At 35.4% G+C, this 13,670-nt stretch overlaps 1 protein-coding gene across 1 annotated transcript in view; it reads left to right on the top strand.

Moving 5' to 3' along the window:
• Positions 1-1,890, top strand: part of LOC102583031 (uncharacterized) — a 5,385-nt gene extending 3,495 nt beyond the window's left edge. Inside the window, exons 4-6 of the mRNA XM_006362322.2 lie at positions 513-692; positions 767-922; positions 1,487-1,890. Coding sequence (XP_006362384.1) covers positions 513-692; positions 767-922; positions 1,487-1,654 — 504 coding nt within the window. The 3' untranslated portion in view covers positions 1,655-1,890. The remainder of the gene's footprint in view (positions 1-512; positions 693-766; positions 923-1,486) is intronic.
• The last annotated feature ends 11,780 nt before the right edge of the window (positions 1,891-13,670 follow it).

The raw sequence follows: 13,670 nt of genomic DNA, 5'->3' as shown, positions 1-13,670 counted from the left end.
CCCCCCCCCCCCCCACGTTTCAATTTGTTTGTCTAATTTTGACTTGACACTTAAACTAAAGATGTGTAGAATGTATCAAAATGTCTTTCAATCTTATGGTCTTAAACCTGCCACATGAAAAGTTGAAACTAAAGAGTTGCCAAAAAGGAAAAATGACATTCTTTTTGAAACGGACTAAAAAAAGAAAGTAAGACGAACAAATTGAAACCAGAGGGAGTAATAAAATCATGGTAGAGATCCATTCAGGATCTGTATTGTTGATCGTGCATCAAGTGAATGGTATTTTCAGATTACGTCTCATCAAATTAGTTGGTGTATTTGTCAGCACTCATCTGTGTGCGGCGTAATAGAAAAATGTGTGCTTTGTATAACAGCTCTTATAAATATGCTACACTTTGTTATTTACAGCCTTTCTTGCGTAGAGTATGATCTAGCAGAATATTCGATATACAATGTCTTCAGTCTAAATACTTATCCCGGAAAAATTGACTGACCAATCTTGACAAATGCAGGGGTTGATACAATATCACAAGGAAATCGTTGAGTACTTCAACAACAAAGGTGTCTCCGTAATATTTCTTTTTAGAAGGAATCTGCTGCGCCGTATGGTTTCAGTGCTTGCGAATTCCTATGATCGTTATGCTAGACTCTTGAATGGAACACACAAGTCTCATGTGCACTCAACTGAGGAGGTAACTCCTTCAATCCATTACTCCCTATTGTGTCATAAGACTATACAATCTGATCATTTTGCGGCTTTTTCTAGGCTTCCACTCTTGCAAAGTATAAACCAGAAATCAATACAACATTATTAATTACAGATTTGAAGAGAATGGAGGCGTCAACCAAGGAGGCATTGGATTACTTCAACAGTACTCGGAGCATAATTTTGTATTATGAAGATCTTATCAAAGACCACACGGTAAGAATATACATTTCTGAAACTATAAGTCTATAACCATTTTGTCATGAATCACTGCATGTATTTAAATCCAAGAAGTTTAGATAATTTCTCATATGAACTGATATATCTAGTCAAGTTTCTTGTTCACAAATGTATGCACTCTGTTGAATTTTCCCTAAGCAAAGAAATTTGCCTCTACTGGCTCGAAACATTTTGATTTGTCCTTGACTTTTGAAGGTGTTCCAGTGTGGACTTCAGGACGAAGGTCCAAATTTACTGAATTGTCTTTTATATGGTTTGAAATTACCCTCTGCTATACTTCTTGTTGGAGCTCTCTTAGAGTCCAGCAGTTACTAGTCAATTTGCTAACGGTAAAGATATGACTTGCAACCAAGTATAACAAAGGATAAAATTAAGACGTTTCATATAGTAGAGGATAGCTTTTGGCTTTTTACTTTCTTTACTTGACCAACTGTCTTGGCACTAAATGACTGAAGGGCTAATTCATTCATTCGTTTCCTTTGTTATCCGTAAATATACTTGTTCTTTTGTGTTGCTCATTATTTTCTGGATTATTTGCAGAAATTAGAAGACGTTATAGAGTTTTTAAGATTGCCACAAATGAATTTAACTAGCCGCCAAGTTAAGATACACAGCGGACCACTGCAGGAACATATCAAGAACTGGGATGATGTGAATAAGACATTAAAAGGAACAGCTTATGAGAGTTTCCTCCGATCTGACTATTAAATTTTTCGCCTTTGTTTTTTGATGAAGGGGGAGATGTAGATATAAAGGGAAATATAGTTTAGCTCCAGTTTTTCTTTTCTTTCCACATTGCAAGTGTAAGTATCAAATAGTTGTCTTCTTCTTTTATCATCCAATCTTTCAATGTTGCTGGTTTCTAATCTCCTGTAAGTTAACTATGAAAAGACTAAATGTGCCAATTGGTGCATGTGATGAAAGGTTCTTCAACTTATTCATTACTTAGTAGTATGGCATTTTGATCATTTTTTTCCCATCAGGTATTCGGTATCCATATTGAAGTCTAACTAAATTCGGATTTGCGCCGGAAAGTCCCACACTAGGGGTAAAACACTCCCTAACAAAGGTGACTTTGTATTTCGGGAGACTCAAACCCAATATCTTTGATTAAGAATGAATGAGTACTTACAATTCCACCACAACTCTTGGTAGTATTTTGACCATTTAAATATGCTCTAGATGATATATAAGAATGTGTTATATTAAGGAAAAACTACCTAATTATAAATATATTTCTATCTTATATACCAATCTTCTCTATTCTAAGATACAGATACATAGGGAGAGAGACATGGGAGAGAGGAGAAAGGTAAGCAAGAGAATTAGTGTATCGTAGATAGATGTGAATCACGTTTGGATAAAATGTATCTAAAAAAATTACACCAAATTTGATCCGCATGTATTAGATACATATATCTTGCGAATGAAAAGTGGTACGGAAGGTAATTTTTCAGAACTATTGCGAAGGGACCTAAGCTAGTGGAATTCGTGTTGTTTGCTCTTATAATGTTGACAACTGGCCCATTTCATTTGGGTCCATATTTATCAAATTCTCTAAGGTTTTAAGTAATTTTTTATTTTAAGTTTCTTTTTTGACGAGATTGTCCGTTAATTGCATCGGAGCTCAGGACAACTCAATCTAATATCATAACACAAATGTTCAATTTCTTTTTTTTATTGCTTAATTTTTTACAAATTTATTTATTATAACCTTATTATTTGGTCGATTCAAGTATTTACTCACATGTTCTTAAATTGTACCATTTAGGTAAATAATAAATAATGTGGTCACCTCTTTCCCATTTCTATCATCTCAGATTGCCCATTAGCAATTATTAGGACACCCATAGAAATTTGATTTTTCTTTTTTTGGATCTTCGATTGATAGGTTGGATTCTGCATTTAACTTTTGAAAATTTTGAATTTTGAATAGGGTTTTGACTTTTTTCAATTTTTGGATATATGAAAATTTGATATTTTATACTTAATATTTATCGTATCTCTATCTTCACATGATAGAACTAATTTTTTATACACACCATCTTTTCTAGAGAGATTACACTGAATATGTTATTATATGAAATATTTATTTCCACCTATTAGACATAAGCTCATATACCTAATGTTGAAGGATTATATTGATATGTTCAATTATGTCTTGGTTTCTTATATTCCTAGTTTGTATAGGCTTTTTCACTGCCATACCTTTTATATATATATATATTTCTATTATATAGAAGAGTGAAGTCCATGGACGACCAAGGCTATTTTCGTAATTTTATGATTTATCTAAGGGCATATTAGTCTATAGATATATATCAGTTTTATTTTCTTGTTAGCCGTACTTTCTGTAATGTCATTTCTCTTGGGATCATATTCTTCTTCCTCAACTCTCTGGTTCTTCTATCTCTTCAAAATATTCAATTTTGGTTATCAAAACTCCTCATAATAATTAATCTATCTCAATTTTAGTTTTCAAAAAGAAAATTATATTTTTCTTTCAGGAAAAGTCAAAGCATATATATATATATATATATATATATATATATATGCTTTGACTTTTCCTGAAAGAAAAATATAATTTTCTTTCATATTTAATTTATTCTTTTCTTAGAGGAAAACTTTGAAATCCTATAAATTGAATACATATCTTCTCATATATCAATAACACAAAAGCATTCACAATGTAGACGTTTAAGAGTTTAGTTTATGGAGAGATTTTTCTCTTTACAATTTTAATATTTTTTTCATATAATAATATTTGCAATTTTAAGCTTCTGCATGACGCCATGATCACTTTCGAACCCAACAACTATATGATTATCAAGACATGATTTTATTTTGCTTAGATTAGAAATTTCCTGATAATAGTTTTTCATTATTTGCATGAATATTTTATATCTAATTGCGACGAGAATGAAAAATTAAGAAAACATAACATGAACACAATATTAGGATATCCATTTTTATAAGAAAGAGAGAAATACACTCAAAATTTAAAATTCAAAATTCAAAATAAACAAATTGATTAATCTAAAATCAAATTTAAAACAATTCAATTCAATTGAATTTGAAAATCAACATTTTTCCTAATATTTTTCATAATTCATTTAAACATATCCGACCCTACAATAAACTGTGGACAACTCGAGATGACTTTCTAGTGGCAAATTAAGAGCCAATAATACACTATGGGCGGCGATTTGACATCAAATCCGAGCAGCTTCAAAATGGTACTTTTTAACATAACCATCAATATTTGTTGGGCCTTTTTCTTTATACTTTGTTCCTAGTGGACTCTCGTCCAAAGACCCGGAGCTAGTAGTCTACGTGCAGGTTCAGTCAAATTCAATAAATTTTATTCATATAATATATTTGTATTAATAAATGTATTAAATATGTACAAATATTAACTTTATTATCCAATTAGTATTACTTAAAATCATCATTATAAAATTTAGAATCATAAAGTTAAAATTCTAATTTTACGTCTGTGCTCATAAGTTGTTTTTAGTTTAAAGTATATATACTAACGCTTAAATATTCTCCTTTAAGGATGCGTGAAAGATCAGACAATCTATCATAAATCACAATTTCACAATCAATAATTTAATTATTCCAATTTAGTGTAATTTGATAGTGCTTTAAAAGGTATTTTTGGGGTGAGGCGCACTAAAAACTACGTAATGTGGGGATACAAATATCTTAGGCCGTAAATTGAAATATGTATCGGTCCATGGAAGACTGTTACAACATTTTGGGAATTCATTTATGCATGAGCTTTAATGTTTTGAATGTTCATTTGGAGCCAAATAACTTAATAAGTCAGTCTTTAATACTTTTTAATTTAAATTTACATGACGCTGTTTGATTTGACATAAAATTTAATTTTGTTCTTGAAAATTATGACTTAAAGCAAATTATAGATATTTGTGTAAATATAAATAATTTCTTTAAGGACATAAGGATAATTTTGAAGTTAGGTTATCTTAATTATAAAAATACGACAATTTTTTTTAAAATATACTAAAAGAACAAAGGAATCACATAAATTGAAATAGATAGAATACTTATACTCAAAATTTGTTTATAGTAGATTGGGAAAAATGTCTGAAATATATTAGAATTTTGACCGAAATTGCTGTAACAATATCGAACTTGGGAAATGACCTTTTACCCCCTGCACTATTTAATAGTATATTTTAAAGGTATATATGTGCCCACGTACATCATAAATATTGCATTATTATAAAGAGTAACGTGTCCACCATAAATTTGCATTATTATAAATAGTAACGTGTCCACGTGGACACATATATACCTTTAAAATACACTATTAAATAGTGCAAGGGTAAAAAGTTCTCCATAAAGTTTGGTATTGTAACAACAATTTCGGTCAAAGTTGGAATATTTTTCAAACCTTTTTCCCTAGTAGATTAGTCAAACTAAAAAACTCTAAACTCTCTTTAACTTAAATCTTTTCAAATCAGTTTTTGGCTTTAGAACTTCTTTCGATACTAATCTACTAATCTCTTTTTTATTTTTTATATATTAATTGTTTAAAAGTTCTATTTCAAAAAAATAAATTGTTTCAATGAGTCCTTGTGATTTGTTTTCTAGTTTTATGCTTTCAAATAATATCTTTATATTATTTTTATTTTTATTTCTTGAATTATGAGGAATTAGAATATCACTTTAAGTATGTTCTATGACTTCTATCATATGATGTTATATGTATAATGCATCTTTATGTTTTTCAATTTTTCACGTAAGAAACAATATCTTTTATAATGATTGTGATTTGTGTCTGTTTTTTCATGCTTCCACACATATGTATTGAAGAACTAGGTTTTTCAGCAATTATGTAAAACGTATATACAAAATTAAGTAAAGCAACACAAGAATTTTCATGTGGAAAAACACCTACCCTAGGAGAAAAAACTACGACCAATAAACTAATCAATATAGCACCTTTTTCCCTCTACAATTCTCCCTTATTATGGCTCACTTGTTCAAAGACTATCTAGCCAAGGAGGTCCTTGTAACTCAAAACAACTTATTTATAAATTTTAGATATAAGGGTCAAAAACACACCTAAATTTTCATTTTTTTTGAGTTTCATACCTAAACTATTGAAAGTGTGAGTTTCATACCTAAACTATTCACTTTCATCATGGTGTGTGTAATACACTCTCTCTTTTATTTAAAAAATTGTCACATCACACTCTACATGGACAAAATATTCCACTTTGACAAAAAATAAATAAATTATTAGTATTAGTTAAAGTTGAAGATTAAAATATTTATTCCCCAAAAATAAAATGTAAAATAATTTTCTTACAACACTCCACCACTTTCTCTCGCCGTACTCCCCCATACCAATTTTTTTAGTTTTTTCTTTAAAAAAATTCTACCCCACCTCACATAACCCCCGCTTTCAAATTTTAATCTTGTTTTGTATTATATATATATATAGAGAGAGAGAGAGAGAGATATATTATTTTTAAAAAAATATTTTTTTTTACTTGCCGCAAGACTTTTTTTTAATTTTTAATTTATTTATGTTATCTTCGGTACTGTAACACCCCGGAACTTGGAAAGGAAAAATTTGCAGAAAAATGTTGTTGAGATCTGGTTCTACGGGACATATCTACGAACCATTGAAGTTTCTACGGGCCATAGGATTGGTTTGGACTTTATCCGATTTTGATGTGAAAGAGGATCTACAAAAGAGTCTACGAACCATAGACTGGTCCACGGACCGTAGAATGTTCTCGTGGAAAAGGCTAAGGAATTTTGGGCTCCAGTAACTGTTCGATGGATTGACATGATGGACCATAAGATGAATGAAGGGTCTTAGATGGTTCCCATAGAAGTGATCTTGTAACATCTCGCTATTTGAAAGAACTAGGAAGAGTTAAAATTGGAAATAGTCATTTTAGGAAAGAACGGAAAATCTAGAAATTTGGTTAAGTTATGTTAAGTTTGGCTTTTTGGTCAACTTCAAATGACCATAAATCCTAGCTCAGGATGAGTTACGTGTGCTTCCAGATATCGTAGGAAAGATCTTGGAATAATCTTTCCAACGCCGCCGAGTTTACTCAATTTCGAGTTCGTATGAGTGAGATATCCCCATTTGAAGTTGGGCTATTCAAATAAGGAAAGTCTAATCCGGATTTTAAAAGGCATTATGGTCTTTTCCATACCCCATGACTTAATTTCGTTTTTTGGTAATCAAAGTGGGGTCTAAACTGATAGGATTCAGTTTACGCTTTTACAATATTGAGTTAGGGTTTTAGAGAAGAGAAAAGAAGAAGAGAAAAGAGGAGAAGAAGCAAGAATCGTCAAATTCTCGAAGCTAAGATCGTGGATTTCGTGAAGGGGTGATCCCTACGAGGTATGTGAGATCACATAGCATTGGGTTAGTTCACCCACACACCAATCATGATTCAATTCAGTGAAGTTGTATTATTTTGAAAGCAAACCTTAGGAGTTCTTGATGAAATTCATTTGAAATCTTGTGGGTTCTTGTTGTTGAAGTTTCTTGAGTTTGATTCATGATTTTAGGTGTGATTTCGAGTAGAATCTGATGTATTTTGATGGTATAGTTGATTCTAAGTGTTTGGGGAAAGAACCAAGTCGAAATAGGGGGTTTAGAGATGAAAAACGAAGAAGAAAAGTTGGAACCCATATGGGCAGGGGACTGGGGCTCCACCCCTCTCAGAGCCCTAAGAAGGGAAGTCTGAAGTTTGGGCCCTGGGGCACCGCCATCCAGCGCGCCCCATCCCAGCTTCTGAAGTTTCCCTTTTGGCTCCCTGCGCCTCTCAGAGCGCCAGGAATGCCAGTTCTTCCCATTTGTCCCCCTTTTTTTCGCATTAGTTCCTTAGCAACGTACCTATGTTTCCTAGTTGATTCCAACACTCTAAGGTACGTCTAAACATCATGAAATCATACATAAACATGAGATCATGAACCTTGAATCCATAATTCAATTCAAGGAAAGTTAAGAGTCAAGTCAAGAAGTTAAGAATCAAGTCAAGAGAAGTTCATAAAGTTTTTCAAAGTCTTTTACAAACGTTTCAATTTTTTTTAAGACTTAAGGCTTGAGTTATCTAAGGATAAGAGTAAAAGTTCATTTCTTCAAAGATTATAAGGGAACTAAGTATTCCCAAGAGTTTAAAATGTTTTCACATTTGAACAAGAAAGGGAAACACCGATTTCCAAGAGAGCTTTTAAGTTAAGTTTTGAGTTATTTTCTCAAACCAAGAAATAAGTTTTTGGTTTAAAGACATATGAGCTATGTACATTTTTGGGAGTAGTATTGAGCACCGATATGGGGACGCAAGTTCATAATAACTATGTCTCCATAAACCATGTAGCCATCATAGGTATTAAAAGATCATACTTTTTAGATGATTCCTTAGTGCTTTTAAGCATAGACTAGTGGATCCACTTAGTTAAGGCGTTCTATATGACGGCAAAGTATAGGACAATTCTGGCAGCGTGGGCAAGAGGTTGTATCACCACTTAGGCTCATAGTGGTGGTTGTCGGTTAGAGAAACTCCCACAATATTATATTACTTTATATGTAAACCGAGTTGTTATTGCATTTGTTTAACAAATTGAGTTGCTACCTCCTGTTTTAAATGCTTTGTATAACTGCACCATTATTGTTGTTTACTTTGTATTTGAGTTGAGTTATTCATGAGTTGAGTAAAGCCAAGGTAAACGTTCCTTTCAGATTCCTTTCAAGCTTATGTTATGTTTAGTTTTCCCCTCGCATGCTCATACATTCAATGTACTGATGCTATTTGGCCTAGATCTTCTTATGATGCAGACACATGTCATCATGATCATCACCCAATGCCTCGTTGATCCAGTTGAGCACTCAGAGTCAGTTGGTGAGCCTCCTTGCTTTTCGGAGGGCTCATTTTACATTTCTTTAGTACTTTAGTTGTTTGGATGATCGGGGGTCTTGTCTCGACATCCCTTCTTATTTTAGAGGCTTCATAGACATTTAGCAGTTCAGTTGTCTTTACATTATTTTTTCATATGTTAAGACTTGATTTGCCATTTTGGCCAAGTTGAATGTTTGACCTTTAAACGTTCTAAGTTATTTTATTAAACAGTTGAGTAGAAGTGCATTTGATCATTGTAATAATGCTTAGAGTCTTCCGCTGAGTAAGTAAGCCAGGCCAAGGGTTCGCTTGGGCCAGTAATGGTTCTCGAGTGCCAGTCCCGCCCAGGGTGTAGGCTTGGGGCGTGACAAACTTGGTATCAGAGCACAAAGTTCAAGAGTCCTAGGGAGTCTATGAAGCCGTGTCTGTAGAGTCCTAGTTATCGGTGTGAAGCACGCCACATCTATACTTAGGAGGTTGCGATATTTGGGAAATTATCTCACTTCTTTCACACTCATTTCGTGCGATAGAGTTCATCTCTATAAAGTCTCTTTCTAATTCGTGCTTGCGCGTGTTTTTAGTTAATCATACCTCCACGAAAAGTTTTCAGAGGTCGTCCTTCTAGGCATAATATTGAGGAGCAAGGGGTACCCAATGCACCTGAAGTGCAACCCCAATGAGAAGTTACCAATGCTGAGTTCAGGGAAACGATAAGAATGTTGAGTCAAACTGTGACCAACCAAGCTGGGCAGAGAGAGAACCGACAAGAAGGGAATGATACTTCAAGGATTTGTGAATTCTTGAGGATGAATCCTCCAAGATTTACTAGTTCAAGCACTACTGAGGATCCAGAGAACTTTATTGAGGAGCTGCCAAAGGTGTTTGAGGTTATGCACGTTGCCGATGCTGAGCGAGTTGAACTAGCTGCATATCAACTGAAGAATGTTGCTAGGACTTGGTTTGACCAGTGGAAGAAGGGTAGAGCTGAGGGAGAACCACCTCCGAGTTGGGCTTGTTTTGAGGAGGCCTTTTTGGGGTGTTTCTTTCCCCGAGAACTGAAAGAGGCCAAGTTACGAGAGTTTCTCACCCTTAAGTAAGATTCACTAAGTGTTCATGAGTATGGGTTGAAGTTTACCCAACTATCCCGTTATGCTCCAGAGATAGTTGCGGATATGAGGAGTAGCATGAGTTTGTTTGTTGCTGGGCTGTCTCGTCTGTCAAGTAAGGAAGGTAAGGCTGCAATGCTAATAGGTAACATGGATATAGCAAGGTTGATGGTCTATGTGTAGCAGGTTGAGGAAAAGAAGTTGAGGGATATGGAGGAATTCAGAAACAAGAAAGTGAAGACAGGAAATGAGTCCGGGCAACAAATAAGTAATGTGAATCGTTCGTCCTTTCAGCAAAAGCAAAAGGGACCTGCTCCATCATCTGCTAGTGCACCTGCACCCAGAAACAAATGTGCGTACAATAGTCAGAATTCATAGCACTTCAGGGCTAGACCTGCCCAATCTCAGGGTAGTGTGGCACAATGAGGTAACTGGGGTTCTGCATGTGCTAAGTGTGGTAGAACCCATCCAGGTAAATGTCGCGATGGCTTCACAAGTTGTTTCAAGTGTGGAAAAGAGGGTCACTTCATGAAAGAGTGCCCTAAGAACCACCAAGGAAATGGAAATCAGGGCAATAGAGCCCAATCTTCATCAGTTGCTCCACCAGACAGGGCTGCACCTAGAGAAGCTACTTCCGGTACTGGCGGAGGAGCAAACCACCTTTATGCAATCACAAGTCGTCAAAAGCAAGATAATTCTCCAGATGTTGTCACTAGTATGATCAAAGTCGATGTTTATGCTTTGCTAGACCCAGGAGCAGGTTTATTTTTTGTGACTCCTTATGTTGCAAATAATTTTGATGTTCTTCCTGAGAAACTTTGTGAACCCTCTTGTGTTTCTACACCTGTCGGGGAGTCTATTCTAGCTAAGCGAGTATATCGTGACTGTGTCATTTCCATCAATCACAAGAACACCGTGGCTGATTTAGTTGAGTTAGACATGGTATATTTCAATGTCATTCTTGGTATGGACTGGCTTCATGCCTGTTATGCCTCCATTGATTTTAGAGCTCGAGTTATTAGGTTCCAAATTCCTAATGAGCTAGTTATAGAGTGGAGTAGTAGTTCAGCAGTGCTTAAGGGTCATTTCATTTCGTACCTTACGGTGAGAAAGTTAGTTTCCAAGGGGTGTGTCTATCACTTAGTCCTAGTTAATGACTCTAGTATTGAGATACCTTATATCCAATCAGTTTCAGTAGTAAAAGAGTTTCCAGAAGTCTTTCCTGATGATCTACCCGGAGTCTCTCCTGAGAGAGAAATAGACTTCGGTATAGACATTCTTCCAGACACTCATCCTATATCTATTCCGCCATATAGAATGGCACCAGCAGAGTTGAAAGAGCTAAAAGAGCAGTTGAAAGATCTCCTAGATAAAGGTTTCATTCGACCAAGAGTCTCACCTTGGGGCGCTCCGGTCTTGTTTGTGAGGATGAAAGATGGTTCCCTTAAGATGTTTATAGATTGCCGCCAGTTGAACAAGGTTACCATCAAGAACAAGTATCCTCTTTCGAGAATTGATGATATTTTCGATCAGCTTCAGGGTGCTACTTGTTCTCTAAGGTAGACCTCAGATCTGGCTACTATCAGTTGAAAGTAAGGGAGTGTGATATTCGCAAGACAACATTCAGGACTCGTTATAGTCATTATGAATTCTTAGTTATGTCATTTGGTTTGACCAATGAGCCTGCAACATTCATGGACCTTATGAATAGAGTATTCAAACCTTATTTAGATATATTGTTATCGTATTCATTGATGACTTACTAATCTATTCGAGGAATGAAGAAGATTATGCTAGTCATCTCAGAATAGTTCTCCAAACTTTGAAGGATAGAGAGTTATATGCCAAGTTCTCTAAGTGTGAGTTTTGGCTTGAGTTTGTGGCATTCTTAGGCCACATTGTGTCTGGAGAGGGAATTAAAGTTGATACCTATAAAATAGAGGCAACGCAGAATTGGCCCAGACCCATATCTCCAACTGATATTAGGAGTTTCTTGGGGTTGGCTGGATATTATAGAAGGTTCGTAGAGGGTTTCTTATCTATTTCATCCCCTTTGACTAAATTGACTCAGAAAACAGTCAAGTTTCAATGGTCTGAAGCTTGTGAGAAAAGCTTTCAGGAATTGAAAAAGAGGTTGACTACTGCCCTAGTGTTGACCTTACCAGAGGTACGCAAGGCTTGTTGTATATTATGATGCGTCTAAAGTTGGTTTGGGTTGTGTGTTAATGCAGAAGCGCCAAATAGCTTATGCATCCAGACAGTTAAAAGTTCATGAAAAGAATTACCCAACCCATGATTTAGAGTTGGCTGCTGTAGTATTTGCTTTGAAAATATGACGTCATTATTTGTATGGTGTTCATGTGGATGTGTTCACCGATAATAAGAGTCTTCACTATGTGTTTACTCAGAAAGAGTTTAATCTCAAACGAAGGAGGTGGTTAAAATTACTCAAGGATTATGACATGAGTATTCTTTATCACCCAAGTAAGGCTAATGTTGTTGCTGATGCTTTAAGCAGGTTGTCTATTGTTAGTGCCGCCCATGTTGAGGAATAAAAAAAAGAGTTAAGCGAAAGATGTGCATAGACTTGCACGATTGGGAGTTCGTCTAATGGATTCCACTGAAGGAGGAGTAGTGGTGATGAATGGGGATGAATCATCATTAGTGTCAGAAGTAAAAGAGAAGCAAGACCAAGATCCCATTTTCTTGAATTAAAGGCAAATGTTCCTAAGCAAAAAATATTGGCTTTTGAACAAGGGGGGATGACGTATTGAGGTATCAAGGAAGGTTGTGTGTACCAAGGGTGGATGAACTCCAAGAAATGATCATGGAGGAAGCTCATAGCTCCAGATACTCAATTCATCCGGGTTCCACAAAAATGTATCGTGATTTGAGAGAAGTTTATTGGTGGAGTAGTATGAACAAGGGCATTGCAGAGTTCGTTGCTAAGTGCCCGAATTGCCAACAAGTTAAAGTAGAGCTCCAAAGGCCCGGTGGTATGGATCAGAATATATAACTTCCTGAATGGAAGTGGGAGATGATCAATATGGACTTCATCACAGGTTTACCAAGGGCTCGCAGACAACATGATTCTATTTTGGGTGATTGTGGATCAAATGACCAAATCAGCCCACTTTTTGCAGGTAAAGACTACCCATACAACAGAGGATTATGCTAAGTTGTATATTCAAGAGGTAGTTAGACTTCATGGGGTGCCAATTTCGATTATTTCAGATAGAGGTGCCCAATTTACTGCGCAATTCTGGAAATCTTTTCAGGAAGGCTTGGGTTCAAATGTGAACTTAAGTACTGATTTTCATCCTAAGACAGATGGCAAGTAGAGTGCACTATTCAGAACTTAGAGGACATGTTGAGGGCTTGTGTGATTGATTTTAAGGGAAATTGGGATGATCACCTACCTCTCATTGAGTTCGCTTACAACAATAGTTACCACTCTAGCATCCAGATGGCTCCTTATGATGCTCTTTATGGGAGAAGATGTAGATATACTATTAGATGGTTTGAAGTTGGTGAATCAGGGTTGATAGGACCAGACTTAGTGCATCAAGCTATGGAGAAAGTGAAAGTGATTCAAGAAAGGTTGAAAACGACGCAGAGTCGTCAGAAATCCTACACTGATGTTAGGAGAAGGGAGTTAGAGTTTGAAGTAGATGATTGGGTATACTTGAAAGTTTCACCCATAAGGGTTGTTATGAG

The sequence above is a fragment of the Solanum tuberosum genome, unplaced genomic scaffold (genome assembly GCF_000226075.1).
Source record: "Solanum tuberosum cultivar DM 1-3 516 R44 unplaced genomic scaffold, SolTub_3.0 scf00396, whole genome shotgun sequence".
NCBI classification, from domain to species: Eukaryota; Viridiplantae; Streptophyta; class Magnoliopsida; order Solanales; family Solanaceae; genus Solanum; species Solanum tuberosum.
The sequence above is the reverse complement of the archived record's forward strand: the minus strand, read 5'-3'. Positions and strand labels throughout refer to the sequence as shown.